At 40.4% G+C, this 19,525-nt stretch overlaps 1 protein-coding gene across 1 annotated transcript; it reads right to left on the bottom strand.

Annotated features, from left to right (window-relative positions):
• Window positions 1–7,955: 7,955 nt before the first annotated feature.
• LOC311498148 (von Willebrand factor A domain-containing protein 5A-like) lies at window positions 7,956–18,615 on the bottom strand (the record flags this gene model as incomplete). Its single annotated transcript, XM_084558595.1, has 24 exons — window positions 7,956–8,478; window positions 8,564–8,687; window positions 8,914–9,068; window positions 9,631–9,687; window positions 9,974–10,015; window positions 10,323–10,388; window positions 10,667–10,699; window positions 10,944–10,985; window positions 13,159–13,185; window positions 13,302–13,430; window positions 13,653–13,724; window positions 13,819–13,857; window positions 14,431–14,648; window positions 15,172–15,275; window positions 15,368–15,526; window positions 15,656–15,770; window positions 15,853–15,932; window positions 16,176–16,320; window positions 17,004–17,092; window positions 17,176–17,324; window positions 17,446–17,560; window positions 17,643–17,818; window positions 18,091–18,313; window positions 18,412–18,615. Coding segments are annotated over 24 exons (2,643 nt in total), but the record flags the coding sequence as incomplete, so codon positions are not given.
• Between the last annotated feature and the right edge of the window lie 910 nt (window positions 18,616–19,525).

Genomic DNA, 19,525 nt, shown 5'->3' with positions numbered 1-19,525 from the left:
ATGCTTTTTGATGGAATCCGCGAGCTGAGGAAGGCAGGAATGGAGTGCTTGGTGTTTATATGTGACCAGGGTGCTGGGAACCGTGCCATGCTTACTCGCCTTGGAGTGACCAAGGAACAGCCATTCTTCAGTGTTGATGGCATCTGAGTGTTTTGCCTTTGGGATCCACCTCACCTCATAAAAAACATCCGGAACAATTGGCGTCATCGTGGCTTCACTTTGGATGGTGATGAAATTACCTGGGGAATTTTGGAGAATCTCTACACTTATGACAGTAGGCAAGAAATACGTTTGTGCTGTCGTCTTACCAAGAAGCATGTCCATCTTGGTCAGGTTCGCCACAAAAGGTCCTGAGTCACTCTGTTGCTGTTGGGATCAAGACTCTGGCAGACATTGAGGGTCTTACAGGCCAACGTCAGCAAAACTATCTTGCAGCTGCCCGTTTCTGTGAAAACTTCAATGGCCTCTTTGACTGCTTCAATTCCAAACTGCTCAAGGATTCTCAGAAGTTGAAATGTGCAATCTCTGATGCATCTTCACATTTTGCATTTCTGGACAAATGCATGGAGTGGCTCCCACGCCTGAAGCTTGTTGGTGGTAAATGTAACAAAACACAGATTCCATGTGTGGAGGGGTGGCGATCACAACAACGTGTCTCTGAAAATGCTGTGGACCTTCGGCAACGTCATCCAGTGTCCTTCCTCTTAACAAATCGTCTTAATCAAGACTGCCTGGAAAATGCCTACTCAAGTATCAGAGTTATGTTAAATATATTTTATATTCACAATACATATACGTGATATATTCAATGTTATTCATATACAGTAATTGCCAAGTCTTGCTGATTTCCTTACTTTGAAAACCGATGTTGGTGTGTGTTTCAGCCTGTGGGGGGAATCGTGACAACCCAGACTCAGTTTGAATGTGAATACCGAGCTGTGGCCACTGGATTGATGTTCAGCAACTCCGAAAAAAACAATTGTGAACAAGACCTTGACATGTTTCTGGTTTCTAACATGGTTACTGTAGAGTGGCCACTGATTGTGATGAGTAATTATTAATTATGTTGAATATGTTATGCTTTCCAATTACATTTGAACTAATAACGCTTAATTATCTTCTATCCTTCATTAGGAAGATCCAATGGACTGCACTGAGGTCAGGGAGAGAGAGAATCTCTTGTGTGAGTCAGAGAAGTCAGGGAGAGTAGTCAGCAGGGACCAGCTGTCTACTGCCGGAAACTCTGAGGGAGAGTGCTCAGCCAGGACCAGCTATCTCCAAGAACATCAGGTCTAGACCAAAAGACAGAACTGAGGATTTTCAATCTAGCACACAACATAATTATTGACAGTATTGTCTTTGAACGAGTTTTGTGACAGTAATAATGACCTAATCATAACCGTTTTTTTTTTTTTTTTGTTAGTGCATTTGTTAATGTTATATTTTGTTGTTTTCGTTTCTAGAGCAGTGATGCTGTCCTGAGGTCTGACAACGGCCCACCTGAAGTTGTCCTGGATCTACTGACTAAGCCTTCAGCACAATCATCTCCAGCCTTTGACCATGATGGAAATGTGTTGGTCTACATCGCTGGATACATAGCTGACAAGGTTCGGGGAAAATTTAGTGATCCTGAAGGTCCCTGTAAGGAGTGCACACTTCTTAGCACACACGTTCCTACTGATAGTAGATACACTTTGAAATTTTATTAGTGTTGGGAGGATAACCCCTTGAGATGGACCATCTCGTTTTCGAGGGGGTCCTCAAGACATAGAACAGAGACAATACAACACATGTACATTCACACTCGCTCAAACTCTCCCTCGTCCCGCCTCAGCCTCCCCGCCCACCCCACATACTCATTATTGAGAACAAATACATGTAAACAAGAAAAGACAAACAGTGCACTGACCTCGTCTTAGGAGAGAAGGGCCTGAAAGTGCCCAGCACTGCACTGGTGGACTTACTCACAGCCCTGGAGTCTAACTTCCGGAAACACATCAGCAGTGCTATTCACAGTGTTGGCCTGGGAAAGGCCAACACTGTGAATAGTTCCCGTGGTGGACCACTGAACATTTCAGTTTGTCTTTCAAGCCACTTCTGGTGGACATATGAGCCTGACATGAATACATATAACTTCTGCAGCAAAGTGAAAAACTCCCCAGCTTCTGGAACTTTTTTCACACAATCCACCACGACTAGATTCAAACAATGCGCATTGCAATGTACATAAAATGCATACTTGGCCACCTGCTTAACCCTAGCCTAGACTCCGGCGCAACGGCCACTCATTACAGAGGCCCCGTCGTATCCTTGACCCACCAGATTTTCCCTGTATTCCAGCCCTAATTTCTCCAAACCAGATATTATCATATTAGCTAAGCTCCCTGCATCGAAATGTTTAGCTTCTGAAAACCCAAGGAAACTCTCCCGTACCACACCATCATAATAGTACCGCAAGACAGTGGACATTTGCTCCTTTTTGCTGATATCTTTGGTCTCATCTGCTGTAACTGAAAAATACTCACTGACTTTAATTTCTTTCACAATTTCATCCTGTACCATTCCTGCCAAGTTGTCTAAAATGTCATTTTGAATGACTTTGGAAGTGTATTTTGCATTTCGAGGCCCCTCTTCTAATCTTTTCTTAATAAATGGATCGTGGTTACCCACCACATTTAAAATCTCACGGAAATTACCCTTATTCTTTGAAGCCTCAGTTTCATCGTGACCACGTTGTGCGATGTTTTGGGTTGCTGTGAGGAGCAACACTTCACCTATGGTTTTCAAGTATTCTTGATTTTCAACTATTTGCTTTTTATTTCTGTTGCTGATCATCCCCAGGACTGATGTTTTGTTTTGTGCCATTCTTTTGTATTCCCCCCATGCTATCATAGCATTTACATGTGTCTCAGACTTACTGTGTACATTAAAACCAGCATCTTTGCATGTGGCTTTTTTCCAGTTGGAGTAACCCATCCCAGACGCATAAACAGTAGTTGGGCCTCTTGAAAAGGCAAAATGTCTGCATGCAAAACAATATGCTGCATTTTTAGACTGAGAATACTCTAACCACACATGTTCCTTATACCATTCACTGCGGAAGGATCTCATCGCACTTCCTTGCAACGTCTTGGGAAAGGCCTTAAGGTGTGGTTGTGTTGGTCCATCAGTCTTTGACTTTGATATATCTAAAAGTAGGGAGGGGGGGGGGGGGGGGGGGGGGGGCATCATATTACTGTTTTAATACCTGCCTATCAATACAGTATCAATAGCTCATTCATAGGACTGACAACTGTGATGGCTTGTGAATTAATCTTAACAGGTTTAACTTTTGTTAAGTTTATGAAGCCAACTGTATATAACCTACACTTGACATTATCTGAGAATGTAAACAAGCTGTTAAAGCAATGATCTAACATACCATGAGCTCCGGGTGGAGGCTCACTGACTTGTGAGCTGCAAGGGGCTTCTGCAGAGGGCTGCTCCTGTCTGTCCTGCTGCTCCTCAGTCTCACTCTGCACCTCTCTCTCCTGCTGCTGCTCTGTCTCACTCTGCTCCTCTCTCTCACTCTGATTCTCTCTCTCATGCTGCTCCTGTCCTTCATGCTACTCTTGCTCTTCTTGCCCCTCACTCTCATCCTGCTCTAAATCTCCTTCCAGCTGCCTCTTTGCTTTCTTGGGCTGAAAAAAGCCCAAAATGCCTAATCTCTTCATCCCTCCGTAGTGTTATAGATTGGAGATCAACATGATGATTAGTAGATTAAAACAATGTCATGTAGCTGGGCAATTCCACGCAAAACTGTCACATCCATAACGCCTACTAAATACAATGGCATTGTGTTGGCGTTAAGGATGTGACAGTTTTGCGCGGAATTGCCCAGCTATTGTGTTTAAATTAAGTTGTTTCCAGATAGCTACAGTGGGTGTTGGTTGGAATTGGCAACTTCATTCACGCTTTCTATGATTCACGCAGCTGTGTGAAATGTATTACAGTGTGTTCAAATCTCTACCAGCGTAGAGGTTTTGCTGTTCGTTTTTAGAAATCTATACAAAACTTGAACTGGCTAGTTTGGCTATTACTGAGATCTTATGGCACCACTTCCATTGTAGTACTGTTTATAGTTCATGTGTGCACTTGCTAGATTGCACATCTTTTTTGTACCTTTCCGCCTGTAATAGGACATTCACAGATTGTTTTTGTTCTTGCCATTGAAACGTTCACTGTGTGCACTTTCACTGAAGGAGATGTTGAAAAAACAAGTTCTTAATATTTTTGTGATATTCTATGTAAAAGATTAACTGTCTTTAGAAATGTTCATTTATAATTTTATTTATTTATTTATTTTTCCAAATCAACATTGTGAATGAATATATCATTACTGTGTCTGCCTAATATATGGTGATGTTCACTAATTTCAAAATCAACATTTGAATAAATATCTTATTACTGTGTGTCTGCCTATATATTATTTCATGAATTTCTGTTATTCATATAACAAGGAAAATGCATAATAGAACATAAATACTGATAGTTAGTTAAAGTTGATTGATGCTGCCCGTCAATGAAAGAGGGATTACTGTACCGAAAAGTTTATGTTCCTTAACCCTGCGAATGAGCCGCTCAACATGGACTCTCAGTCTGGCAATAGATTGTGTCTTCCTGACCTCTGGCTCAGAGAGTTGTGCTCTCTTACCCAGAGAGGTATGTGGACTTTGCAGGGCACACAGTCTTCTACAAGAAAACCCTTGTCAACCATTATGGGCATAGATGGGTTTAAGAGAGCCACAATGCCAGACTGCTTCAGAATCTCTTTATCGCTGATGGCACCTTCATAGAGAGATGACACAAAGGTTACTGCGCCGTGAGGGGCCATCCCAATTAATCCTTTAAATGTACAGTGTGATTTATAGGTGGAGAATACCTCACTCTGAAGGAGAAGAGAACTTGGTGTTTGGCAACATATTTCGGTACAATCCAAAATAATTTGTGTGTCAGAGTAACCCTGAAAAACCTCTGGCATGTGAGATTTTACAGTCTCCTCATCCAGCCAAATACCCACAGCCCCTAGTACAGTATACAGGAAGTTAGCCCATGTATTTATGATGCGGCTTACAGTTGACTGGTGGATTTTGAATCTGTGGGCCAGATCCTTCTGCATCAGACCCAATGACAAGTAATTCATAAAGAGAAAAAATTCATCAATGGGTTGAAGAACCTGAAAAGAGAAAGAATTCCATTATTACCTCATTACACAAATAGATTGTGACTGGTTCAACTTATTTAGATGTAAGGATTTGATAAGATTATGAAGTATATCTTGCATGCAAGAACAACTGTAAAATATATTCACCGTTGCATTGCCAGTGTGAGGGACCTCATCATTCTTCGCTACACTTCGTGCTCTTGTCACTCGTACCATCTTGCGGGTGGCTGGTTCTATCTGCTTCCAAAAGGCCATCAGGTGGGCGTGACTTGCAAACCTGTGGGACATAAGTGTTACATTTCATTACATTACATTGCGTGCCCATACACAACATTAAATTGCAAGCATGTTAGCATCTGTATTGACAGTTACTGTAAACATCCTGGAACTTTTAGGCACTAAGGTCAGAAACTGGACCACGTGTCAGTCCTTTTGCTTACTGCTCTTCTCAGTATTTTAAAATACAATGCAATAGTAGATAAATCTACATAGTTTTAGATAGATACTTTTCTCATTCCGAGGGAAATTCAAGGTTTCCAGTAGCTTACAACAACACACATCACACATGCAAAATTTAAACAGATAGGCTAAATAATACTAGTCAATGTTGAAAGCACTAAAACGTCTATATTAAACACAGTGGACATTTTAATTTACCTTGTGAAAAACCTTATGTCATCATCAGATCCAGCAAACCGCTCCAAGCAGAACTTGTTGTTGATAGTAATCTCCTCTATTTGCTGTCGGAGTCTTGCTATCTCTTCATGAAGTTCTTCATTTTGGTCAAGAGACATATCCAACGCAGCAGGTTCAGAGCTGTCGCAGTAGTCATGGTCCGGAAGATAGTCTAATTCCACAGATGGGTCGTGCGTGGTTTCTGTAATGGGCCGCTCTGTCCTTTCCCAAACTCCAGGCCGTGGGGCTGGCAGACTGAAGTTGTTCCACTGAAAAAGAACTGGAACAGCTCCCTTCTTTAGACGTCGGCGCCCAGCTGGAGTCGGAGGCTCAATCACGTCTTGACTAGAGCCCGACTGATAAAGGATTTTGAAGGCCGATACCAATACAAATATTTGTTGGTTTTAAAAACCGATATATCGGCCGATATTTTTTTTTTTCAGAAACGCGCAACAAAACATTAACTGATTTCCCTAACATTAGTTATTTGTAGTTATTTATGAGTTTTAACTAAAATAATATGATAATGCATCCCTTTACCTGCAGTTTTTAAATTCTTTCCATCAAGCTACATCAAACCATTTTCAATCATCAGTTGCTGCCTGCCTTCTAAAACCTACTATTTAGCGATCTAAATCCATTATGTGACTCGTTAATGCTGCGGCTGAACGACAGTCTGCAACGCACACTTGGCGTCATTGGATTTCACACACGTGTAAAAGAAAAGCTAACTTTTATGCACAAGCTACGTTTGATACTTTTTCTCTATGTCTAAATGTTCACTCCTCGCAAGTCTAACTTACATTTTACAATGCAGGGACTGTAACTAGAGATATGCTAGTTATAAATACAGTAATCATTACAGTACTTTATTTAGGCAGAATAAGTTCGTTGTGGTTTCCAAGCTCATTAATGTTAACGTTAGCGGTCTTCCACTGATAGTGGCATTAGCTAGCTTTGTGGTTAGCTAGTCTATGATGAGCCATAATTTAGCAATGGATAACGTCATACTGCAAATTGTAAAACATACATTTTCAATATAACAGGCCAAGGAGAGATGATACGTCTCATTGCTATAACTGTCACGCTATTAAAGAAATACTTCAGTCACACTGTCAAAGGTTAAAAGGACAGTCAGTCAACTACACTGTTACAACGTAACATAATTAGCTACTAGCTAATTCCGCTTCACTCTCGGCTTATTTAACAGCAGCAAAACTGGACATGATAGTCACGAATTTTGTCATGCTTATTTGAGTTAAGAGAACTGATGGGGATGTTCTTTTAATTTTTATTCAAGCAATGTATGTCTCGTGACCAACTCACCATGAACACACTTCACCGATGATCTTATTCGCGGATAACTGGTTCTCTCTGCCCGACTCTGGCTGGATCAGCACGAGTTATACACGAGTGTTGCCAACAGGGACGGTGTAGAGTGCCCTCTGGTGGACAAACTAAACTATACAACGCCAACACTCATGACATGGTTGAAGGGTGTTTCGTTTTTTATTTTATTTTTGAAATATTCATTTATCGGCCATTATAAATGCCGATACCGATAGTTTTGAAAATGCCTAATATCGGCCGATAATATCGGCCGGCCGATATATCGGTCGGGCTCTAGTCTTGACTTTGAAAGTGGCGGCTGCAGACTCGTCTCGTTTGTTTGTTGTAAGAAACTTGTCTCGTCGGATGTTAATCACCCACCGTTTATGTAAGTCAATGTCTTTGGGAAAAGTAAAAAAACTAACAGAAGAATTGCATATTGCAGACACTGTGCATTGCGGCACACAGCAGTGGTGGCTAGAAGAGCTATTTTCCCGCCTTTGAAAGGACACTTTCGTACGTTTACATGTCATGTTACATGTTATCAGCCAAGACGTACAAGTAAAAACATTAACATAAACAACACAACAACGACGAAAACGAACAGTTTTGGGTCTTCTGACGACAAGCATTCGATGGTAGCATACAGTAGCTGGTAGCACATCACATCACTCTACGGTAACCGGATGTTTACAGCCATCCTGAGATTTAACCGGAAATACGTCATGATCGCCAGTGCATACCGCCCATTGAGAGATCGATTGCTTCTCCCTTGTTACCCGGATGTTGAGTCTTGAAGTTGAATTTTTGAATTTTTTTTAACATTGAAAAAAACCTCAGGGCTAGAAATTTGATGTTTTTTTTATTATTTTCATGCTGAAAAAATTCAACCTCAGTAATTTATGTTCAACCTCAGATGGCACAGAAATATTTCCATACGTTTTCACCCCACAGTAAACAGAGCAGGTTCAAAAACCAATGAGGCTTATTTTATTCAAAGTACTTATACATTTCTCCCAAATAGGTTGAAGTTCAGAAGATCAAACAACAAATAAAAATGAAAACATGGAATGATCTGTATTCAGTTATTACTGGCTAGATAGTATAGTATGGATAAAACAAAGGCTGTAGGCTGGAGCAGATCTGCTTCTGTGTATCAATCCTGAAGGTGAAGCCACTTTAATAAAACCCTCAGAGCCCCAGAGCATCTTTCTGCACGCTGCAACCCAACAGTCCATTTCCAGCTTCCACACACTCTGGTGCACATGCTGCTGAAAAAGACAAGAACACAAACAGCTGATTTGAACCGTTACACTGTTAAAACAGCAGTTGAGCTCTTAGTATTAAGGTCACTACCATTCTGAGTACTGAGCCATGACACAGCCTTCATAGCCAGAAGCTCCCACTCTTTCTTTGAATCCATCTTGAAACCATGAAGCCAGATCAGAGCCAGGATGGTGGCCCACACTTCCTCCTTGACCTAATTCACCAGATGAAAGAAAAACACATGGAAGAGAACAACAAGAAGAACAAAATGCCTCAATAGAAAATGCTGACCAGTAGCTCTGGTCTTACTTTCTACTAGTATGATGACACGATGTAATAAAATATACATTAGTATTTCCTATGTGTTCATGCAAACACAGTTTTAAAATAAATTTCACTTCAGACATTTATTTGACTCATTATCTTTGACAACAACCCACCAGTGCAGGTTTTGACTTTTCCACCTCCTCTCTGGTCTTCCCCAGTGCAGCAGCCAGAGCTGGATCAAGCAGCCAGGAGCCAGAGGCCTTCTGGAGGGAGATCAGCTGCAGCAGAGGGTCTTTATGAGGCAACTGGGACCGAGTGGCTGTCTTCCCTGCAGCACACACCAAGTCAGAGGAAAAGAATCAAAAACGAGATCAATTTATCCCTGCTGATGGTACTACTGTAATCACATGATTATTATTGATGACTTGATACGACATGCTGAACATCAGTGTGTGTCATTTATTTGTCAAACTCAAGCCTGTGTGTATGTATTCACGTATTGAATCACAAACTATCTAGCATTAGAAAATGATGAGAGTAACATTTGCAGCAAAATTTGTTTTCAGATATTTGCATCAGTTTGCTCAAGTAGAAAATTACAAATGACTCATTGAAAAAACGCAAACACTGTGACCGCGTTCACTGAAGCTAAAGTACCTCAATACTGACACAGTAGTCTTCTGCATTAATCAATACTGGATCTGGAGCTGTTAAAACTTTTGTTCTTGCACTGATTTAGTAACAGTGTGAAATTGTATCTTAAATTCATTCATCCCAATTAAACTCTGTAAAAACAAACAACAGGCATAAACTATATGTGAGTTATTATAAAAAGATAAAAGAATCAAAACAGGTCTGTAAGGCGTCTAACATTGAAACAATACAAATACCTAGTCTGGATCGGCAGAACAAATCTTCATTAATTGCCGCATTGCCGTAATCACATCCTTTGTCAAAATAAATGTTGTATTACATTAGCAAATGCATTCAGAAATACCTTAGACATTGGTTCTTGTCTAAAAAAATAAAAAAATCAATAAAAAAATAAATTGAGCACTACATTGAGCTGGAGCTGTTAAAACGTTAACTGGTGTTAATATGCACTGACTTAATAACAAAGTATATTATATAGTATTTAAAATGATTTAATCTCAATTAATCTCCTACTCAGTTGAAACAAAGAGTATCCACAAGATATCCATGAATGACAGTTAAACAAATATCTGCATTTACCTTCGTCAGAATCGTCAGAGTAAGATCCTGTTGCGCAGTTTTCTGTGTTGTCAGAAGAAATGTTTTGTTACAAAAGCAAATGTATACAAAATACTTTAGACTGGTTCTTATCTAAAACACATTGAACTGGACACTACATTAATCAATACTGTTATGGAGCTGTTAAAACATTCACTGTTGTTGTTGGTATTGCACTGATTTAGTAACAATGTTAAATTCATTCATCCCAATTAATCGCAAACTCAGTAAAAACAAACAACATCGATAAACTATATGTGAGTTATTTTTATAAGATTAAAGAATCAAAACAGGTCTGTAAGGTGTCTAGCATTGAAACAATACAAATAACCTTGATTGGATTGGCAGAAGAAATCTTCACTATTGCCATAGCTGTCTGCATCGTCATCATAACATCCTTTGTCAAAATAAATGTTGTATTACATTAGCAAATGCATTCAAAAATACTTTAGACATTGGTTCATGTCTAAAAAAAATAAATTGAGCACTACATTGAGCTGGAGCTGTTAAAACATTAACTGGTATTGATATGCACTGATTTAATAACAGTCATATAGAAAGTCATATAGTATTTTAAATGATTTAATCTCAGTTAATCTCCAACTCAGTTGAAACAAATAGTATCCACGAGATATCCATGAATGACATTTAAACAATACAAATATCTGCATTCACCTTCATATTCGTAAGATCCTGTGGCGCAATTTTCTGTGTTGTCAAAAGAAATGTTTTGTTACAATAGCAAATGCATACAAAATACTTTAGACTGGTTCTTATCTAAAACACATTGAACTGGACACTGCATTAATCAATACTGTTATGGAGCTGTTAAAACATTCACTGTTATTGCTAACAAACAGTGTCCATGAAACATCCATTAATTATTGTTATCAGCTCCTATACGAATCAAAACATGTCTGTAACGTGTCTAACACTGAAACAATACAAATACCGTAGTCATCGAGGTGACCTCTAAAAGCGCCACAGCTGGTATCTTCAACAAAGAAATGTTTTGTTAGAATAGCAAATGCATTCAAAAATACTTTAGACCAGGGGTGTCAAACATACGGCACATGGGTCAAAACTAGCCCAGCAGAGAGTCTAATGTGACCTGTGTGATGAATTTTCAAAGTTCTTAACTGCAATTTTTCCATAAAGTAACTACCATTCCTAATGTGTCCAGTAGGGGGTGCTCTGTTTTAGTAAGAGTTGATGCAGCAGTGAAAGCTAGCTCCTAGAGATGCACCGATTACAATTTTCCCAGCCGATTCCGATTTCCGATTTTTCTTTGAGTTTGACCTGCCGATACCGATTTTAGCCGATTCCGATTTCATTTTTTCTAACCACTTTACAACACACACAAAGATTTATTTTCTCTTCTTTAATAGAATATTAATATTATCTTTTCTTTAATAGAACATTTTTTTGAACAGATAATCGCTATCACTATAAAAATAGGACCATATAAATTACTCCTTGTGTGGGAAAAAAATATTAAAATAGGCCTATTTGTGAAAAAGAAAAATGTAATATTTGAGTTACATAAAAGCTTTTTATTTGTTTTCTTCCTAATTGTCCTTGAAATAGTGGTCAAGAACCCCCCACCCCCAACACAAAAATGGTTTGGCCACTGATCAAACTTTGATGTTGCTGTTTGATTTGAAGTTCAGTAGCTACGCTCAAAATGTCCGGTCAGCATAACTCCGGTGCTCAGAAAAGGGAAGAAAAGAGAGGAAGAGAAGAAAATAGAGGCCTTAAAGATTTTCTTAACAAATATTTAAAGAAAGGCGGTGACGGTGAAGCTGGGACTAATAAAGTGAACGTAGGTTAGAAACAGCGCAGCCAACGTTTAGCAGCCTTGTAACGTAAGCTAACAGGCTAGCTCTAATGTTAACGTCCATTAGCTTGTATAAAAGCCCGACACAACACGTTATCTTTGACAGAAACAGTTGAGTTTGGTAGCTCCGTGGATGAGACAGAGAGGAGAGAGATCCGGCTGCAGTCAGGTGACAGAGAGAGTGATGCGGGAGGGGCCCGCTGTCTCGGAGCGGAGGGACAGAGTCAGGCTACCGTTGAGAGAAAAGAGAGAGAGAAGGCGATGTAAATCATGCGGCGCCCGAGTGCATTTGACCGGCAAAAAATCGGCATATGTCAGACTGACCGGCCGGTCTCTGGTCATGGCCGATCACGTGAAAATCGGCCGATTCCGGTCACCAGCCGATAAATCGGTGCATCTCTACTAGCTACCTTATTGCTAGCGAAATAGAATTAGCATCAAATGTTTCACTTTGTGAAAAGATACATGCTGAAGGCTGTAGAAATCATGGGCCCAGGGGGGCAACAGACTTTTGCCAACATTAGCTTTCCAAGGAAACTGTATCTTTGTGTTTTGGGCATTTCCTGTTTTATTTTGAATGTTACTAACTGTCATGTCAGATGTCTTTACTTCCACCTTGTGGTTGCTGCCCCTGACTGTTAGCCCTGACCTGATATATCTCACCTGTGCCTCACTGTTCTACTTGTGTTTAGTATCTGTGTCTCCTTCCCACTTTGTTAGTTCGTCTTTGTACTTTGTGTCAGAAATGTACCAGCCTGTTTATAGTACTACTAATACTGGCACTGGAGCTGCTGATTTACGAACAAAGTCATGTCATATCTTAAATTGCTTCACTCAAAACAAATATCCATGAAATATCTATGAGTTAGTGTAGTGAGAGCACCTGTTGAATTATGGGTATCAATAAACTCTCCATTGTGGTTGTTAACCTGTTGCTGTAAAGATGTATTCTTTAGTAATAAATATAAATAAATAATAAATTAAATGTTCAGCCGCAGTCTGTGGTAATATTGTTATAGTCATTCCACTGAAGTCATGGAAGACATAATAATAATAATAATAATAATGCATTTTATTTATAAGTGCCTTTCAAGACTCACAGGGACACTGTACAAAAACAAAAAGACACAAAACAAGACAGAATAATAAAAAAAAAATGGAACAGTGTAATCACGGTGAATAAGCTTTCTATCCATCAGTAAAGACATTATAGCATTCACTCAAATTTAGGTCATTTAAGACCAGCTGAAGGACTGAATATGAAACAACAAAGTGCCCTCATGTTTTTTTCATGTTATGTGTTTCTAAAGCCAAAGAAACTTTTACTTACTCAGTATTATGTCAGAAAGACAACAACCTGTCAAAACAACATCAAAGATAAAATGGTACAAATGTTGTTAGTTTGGGAAAGAACGTCAAACAATAATAACGTGACAACCCATGAATGATTGAAGGGCCAGTATGTATACTTACGAGGAATATCAGGGTTGGAGGGAGCACCAATACTTTGAGAAAGATTTCTTGAACCACCTAGTTTTGCCTTCAAACGAGAGAATAAGCCTCCACTGCTTTTGTTGGTGGGTTGAACAGCAGCATCGCAAACTTAAATACACACAAAAGAGTAATAATTTGCACTGTGGTGAAACATCTGTTCATCATTTTAACAGTAATTTACTGTCAGCAGTATACATTGGACAGGGCATTAATCCAAATTTAGACCAGCTGAAGGACTGAATATTAAATAACAAAGTACCCGCATGTTTTTTTTCTTCAGTTGATGTACAAGTGTTAGGTGTTTCTAAAGCCAAAGAAACTTTTACTCACCATATTTTGAGAAAGTTGTAGGACAAGGTGGGGGGCAGTAACCATTAACCATACAACGTCTTGTCGAAGCACCTGAGCAAAAAGAGCAACAATTTCCACTGCATTATTTTAACAGTAATTTACTGTCAGCAGTATACATTGGACAGCCATTTAGGGTTTTACTTACGTGGTATTGGTGGACCTAAGATGGGACTTGTGAAGTTACCTAACATATAATATAAGAGCATGATGACAATACAGTTCATGAACATTAAATATATCAACTAAATTACCTGTGTCAGTGTTTATTATAGTGACTCACAAGTCAATACAAGTAGTATTTAAATGCTGTTTCATAATATTTAAAAAAATACAAAACGATCAAAACTGAACCTTCTTCACTTACTGCTTTAAGTAACAACCTGTCAATGATTGTAGCAACATAGCAGAACAAAAATACAAATACTGTACACTTATATTTAAATGAGTTAAAGTTCACTTTAGCCCTAGACATATGTTGGTTTGTTGTATTTAGAGAAAATACAAGTGTTTTAAACTCCCATTTACTTTCATCTATAATATGGTGGAGAATCAGGTTGAATGACATTCTGCTACACTTAAAGATAAAATACAAATACCACCTTTAATTGTGGTCTGAGCAACTTGATGTCAAACACATTCTAGATGCATCTTGGGTGTGTTCACACCTGTACTTTAATCACCCATGATGCATGCTCATAAATGTTCTGAACAGGGGCAAAGAATATCAGTTTTTATTTACTTTTGGAACATATCTCACCAGGTGTTGGAACGTCTCTGCGCACCAGAGGTCCTTGAATCGGTTCATCCCTGCTTTTGTTGACAGCAATGAAGGCAGTGAAAGAACTGCTCACTCCTGATTGGACACTGAGCTCCACCACCTTCTCCTTCACTCCTCCATCTTTCTGTCCTCCATCCTCTCTCTTCATCTCCAGAGAGCGAATCATAGTCCGAGCAGCCAACCTGTGGATTGTTAATCTGCAGACAAGAGAGAGAAGGAATAACACTTATTGGTTTGATGTTTGTCAGTTTATTGTCGTATCCTGTTCATGGTCACAGAGAGCTGGAGTCAAACCCACCACACACTGGCTGAGAAACAAGACACATAGTAGAGAAGTCTCCACTGATTACAGTGATAACAGAGAGAAAATCATTCACACCTACAACCAATCGAAAGCCAGGTGAGTTCAGAACACCAGCTCCAGAATTTATTCAGTCCACAGCTCTGTCACTACAATATTCATACATTTAATGTTACAATAGAAACTTTGATTATACAAGAACAGATCTTGTGTCCGAGCCTGCACTAAAATAAATGTAGATAGATACAAGTATTTTTATTTTGCGTGTGTCACCATCTAACCAGGCTGAATGTATTTTATCAAATAGTGTCATGTTTCTCACAGCCTGCTGCTGTTGTGTTTGATTTTCTCTAAATAAACTCATTTTAAGGTCAGGATTAAAAGCAGAACAGCACTGTCTGAATGAAAACCTGCTTTACCCAGTGTCTCCTGCAGGTTTGAGACTGAAGTGCAGCTGGTTGTGAGAGGGATGACCCGCCAGGCTGTACTTCACCGTCACACAGCCCTCTGCTGCCTCTGGACTCTGAGAAAGCATTACAGTGTTAGAAATCATGTTAATGACTGTCATCACATACCTGATGACTGAAACACAACATGACATGGAGCTGCTCCTACCTCTCCAGTGAGCTGGCCATAAACCAGTGACCTCTGACCCTGGAAAAGAGCTGTGATTGGTGGAGAGAGGACAGTGACAGACACTCCCTTTGGTAAATCCCATGTGACTGAGATGTCCACCACAACTGGATGCAGAGCAAATCGCAGCGACTGCATCACCTGAAAAGTAATGCAGAACTGTAAAAATCTATTCAAACATCCGGGAGAGACACTGAGTTTTTACTGACTGGAACCATGGTCTCTGTCCAGACACAGATTTACTGCTGCATCTTCATTGTGTTTACTCACTTTTGGTTGCATCCTGTCAGGTCCTGTGATGAACTGAGCGTGACCTCCTCCCTCCTTGGCCAAGCCATTGATAAGAGCAGAGCTGGCCCCTTCTCCAATCCCAAAAGAGAAACACCTACAATACAGCAGGTTGATTTAGATCCACTCAACACATGGAAGACAGTGTGGAAATACTGTGGGTGTTTTTGTGCTTTCACCTGTGGGAACCTGAATTCTTCTTAACCAGATCAATGACTTCTTTGGTGTTCCCCACCTCTCCATCAGTAAAGACAAACAGCTAGGGAGGAGAGTTTACACATAAGTTGCATAGCGTTACACCCAGAAACATAGCATGTGCTGAGAACCTTGTTAGTTTCTGCTGAGGATACAATGTTTTTTTTTTTTAGGGTAAAGAGTACAGAATGAGAAAAGCATGTTCTTGTTTTCACTGATTTGTGAGGGTCAAACTCTTGTGGAATATTAAACTTGGGTGTCTATTGTTTTGGGGCCTGACAACTTTTTGAGGGTTTGCGGGTCTTACTTGTCTTGGCTGACTGGGAATACAGGGCTGTCTGTAAATATGTTGAAGCGGCCTCAGTATCTCTGTTCCTCCCAGATTAGCCTCCATCTCCTCAACTTTCTTCAGAGCCTCCTCCATGGTCTTCTGGTTGTACTCCACACTCTTACTGTCATCACACAAATGAGACAATCAGACATCAGATAGACCTTATTGCTATTCCAATAGACATAGCTGGAATAGAATAAGAGACATCAATGTACAGTTTACTTGTGAATACCATTTTAAGGCAGCAACAGTCAATAGTACAGTAGATGGTTACTGAAAGTGGTGTATGTTTTAAGCATTGTCAGTAGCTGTTGAGTAACTTGATACGTGTGATATAGTGTTATGAAGTCTGATGACTGTTGACAACAAAGAGCCTCAGCACTTTTAGACTGTAAGATTCCTCAGCTCAGCATAAAGAGGATGAGAGAGTTGGAAGAACTTGTAGGTGTCCACCATCTCCACTACATCCCATCCATGGTGGAGGCCTCCTACTGTGCCACAGATCCAGCTCTCTCCTTGGTCTTCCTGATGTTGAGCTGTTGGTGGTTCTTCTAGCACAATCTCAGAAGACCAAGATGTAGTAGAGTAAACAAAAATGATGACTGTACTGTCCCTTGGGGGGTGAGTGTTAACTGAAATGATGTGCAATCCAGTTTGTGAAGTCTTGGTCCACATCATTATCTCCTGCAAGGTCTTCATGACATGTTAAGGTCAAGGACAATGGAGGCATTCTGATCCTGATCTGCTTAATACCAAAGACAGATAGGCCCTTAATCAGCCAAATAATATGAATGACTAACTTACGGGAAGATGTGTTCATAGCTGGACCCAAAACTGTAAATGTTGAAATAGCAGCCCATTGGTAAGCTCTTCAACAGAAGCAGCAGAGTATCCTTCAGGAAGATAGAAAAGATAGTGAATACCACTGCAGGAGAGGAACACTATGAGAGATTTAGAGAAATAACATGATAAATACCCTGGCACTCCTTATGCGATGTGAACTCATACTCCCTGATCGATCTAATAAGAACACAAATTCTCCACATGAGGCGACTGAAGACATCACAGACTGGGGGAACTCAGGGTACAGGCTCACCATCACCACTGGATCACCCATCAGAGATCCTGAAACATGACAGGGACAGAAAAATGACCACACATTTTGTCATTTATTCCAACTCATCATCATTTGGAGGATAAGGAACATTATGTTTGTAAACTAATAACTTGACCAACTTGAACTCACCAGGCTTAGCAGAGGCCTGTCCTGCCTCCACCACAGCAGTGGGCTGATGGGCGTCTTTGTAATAAATCAACAGTTCAACATCTCTGTCAAACTTGTGTCCTGTTGCCAACTTGATCTACAGTTCAAGACACACAAATATAAATGAAGTTGTAATGAGGAACTACAACACACAGCAGACACATTGTCACTCTACCTACAGTGGCCTGGGTTTGATCAGTGTTGAGGTACTGGAGAGGATCCAAGGAACAGCTGGACTCTACTTTAGAGATTGGACGAGGAGAGGACAGTCGGGCAGAAAAAGACAGACTGTAGGGCACCAGAGAGGCTGGGACAGAGGTCACCTGGACAGTCCCACCTCCTCTACCTTTTCTTCCTGTGAACATGTTAGAAATGCGAAAAAAAAGAGGAATTATTTCTGATCCAACTATCTAATTGTGTAGTGAAATGATGAAAGTACACAGATTTCAGACAAAGCTAAGCTGAAAACAGTGATATTCGTTAAAAACACACTGACTAAATGGACTGGGTTTTTGAAATACATTTTTATAGTGATAATCTATTTTGCATCAAAACCATCTGCTTGTACAGGTGTTCACTAAGCTGCAGTTAAGATTTCCTGGTCAGACTGTTGGCTGCTTGTCCCACCTTGAGGTTGGTAGCGAGGGTTGAGCACAGCAGGCAGACAGAACCTCAGGCCATCATCAGCCTGCACAGCCAGCTCAGTGACGTACTCCAGCCTGATGGAGGCGCTCTCTCCTGGAGGAAGACTGCCCACACTCAGAGAGAATATATCTGGACTCTGCTTGCTCTCCTCCAACAGGAAGGCCTGCTGACCAGAGCTCAGTGCATCATCATAATCCTCACGAGCCTGTATGAGTACAGGAGACACATGTCAGGAACATTCATTGTGTTTACTGTTTCTTATTCAGCTCCTTTACACAGAGTAAATCTTTCTGTCCAGCTCACCTTCTTTTTCTCCTTCACCTCAGCTACAATCTGTGTCTGTCCAATCTTAGCACTGAAATGACAGACAGCAGCATCTCCAGGCAGAGGAAAGACAAAAACAGTCTCTAGTGGTTTGTCCTCCTTGTTCTCGTAGTTGAGAGTGGAGACCACTGTAGCCACATGATCCCTCACCTCCAGCTCCACCTCAATGCTCTTCAGAGGAACTGACACAGAAAAACAAAGAATTTAGATAGATACAGACGTTGCTAACAGATTTTATCTTCTGTATATAATTGTCCAGTTTCAGCCACATAAAGGACTATGTGCAAACTGAGCTAATAGTTAAACATGACTGTGTCAAACAATGTGAACATTAATATTATTATGTACTACTAATCCTCTTCATCCCAGGTGATACATAACGCTTCGACGATGTCCATTGGGACCTGTCTTGCGCTGCATGCTGTGCCTAGCCCCATGTAAGGTTCATCTCCTTTAGCTCAGATGTCACAGTCTGTCGCCAGGTTGTTTTGGGGCGAGCTTGACTTCTCTTCCCAGCTCGGGGCCATCTTAAGGCATCCATTGGTTTTCGATCCTGGTCCATTCTGAGCACATGTCCCAACCATCTTAATCGGCGGTGTTTGATTTCCGACACAGCGCTGGTGCACTTGGTCATCCTATGCAGGTATTTGTTTGAGATCTTCTCAGAGGCATCTATTGTGAAAGACATCGATCTTTTTCATGTGGTTTGCAGTCACTTGCCAGCATTCTGAATCTTACAACAGCACAGATTTCACATTGCTGTTATACAGCCGGACCTTTGTTCTGAGGCTGTACTGCTTTGACTTCCAGATAGGATAGTGGTTTACAAAAACATGAGAGGACGAGAGGAACAACGTATGGTACTTTCACGAGGTTTAGAGGTAAGGGCGGGATGTGCGGGGCGGCAGACATCAACATGGCTACCTCCGCAGTTAACGCTGATGAGGAAGACATTACCATACTGACAGCATCTCCTTCGGTGACGAGGAGATAGGAGGCACTTTTTTGTGTTCTTAGGCAGACAGACGCTTTATTTTGTTCTCAGGCAGACACGAGACACTTGATTCACTCACTCTACAAGTGTTTTTTTGTT

This window comes from Chelon labrosus (assembly GCF_963514085.1).
Source record: "Chelon labrosus genome assembly, chromosome: 13".
Lineage (NCBI taxonomy): Eukaryota > Metazoa > Chordata > Actinopteri > Mugiliformes > Mugilidae > Chelon > Chelon labrosus.
Note: the sequence above shows the minus strand (reverse complement) of the source record. Positions and strands in the feature narration are given on the sequence as shown.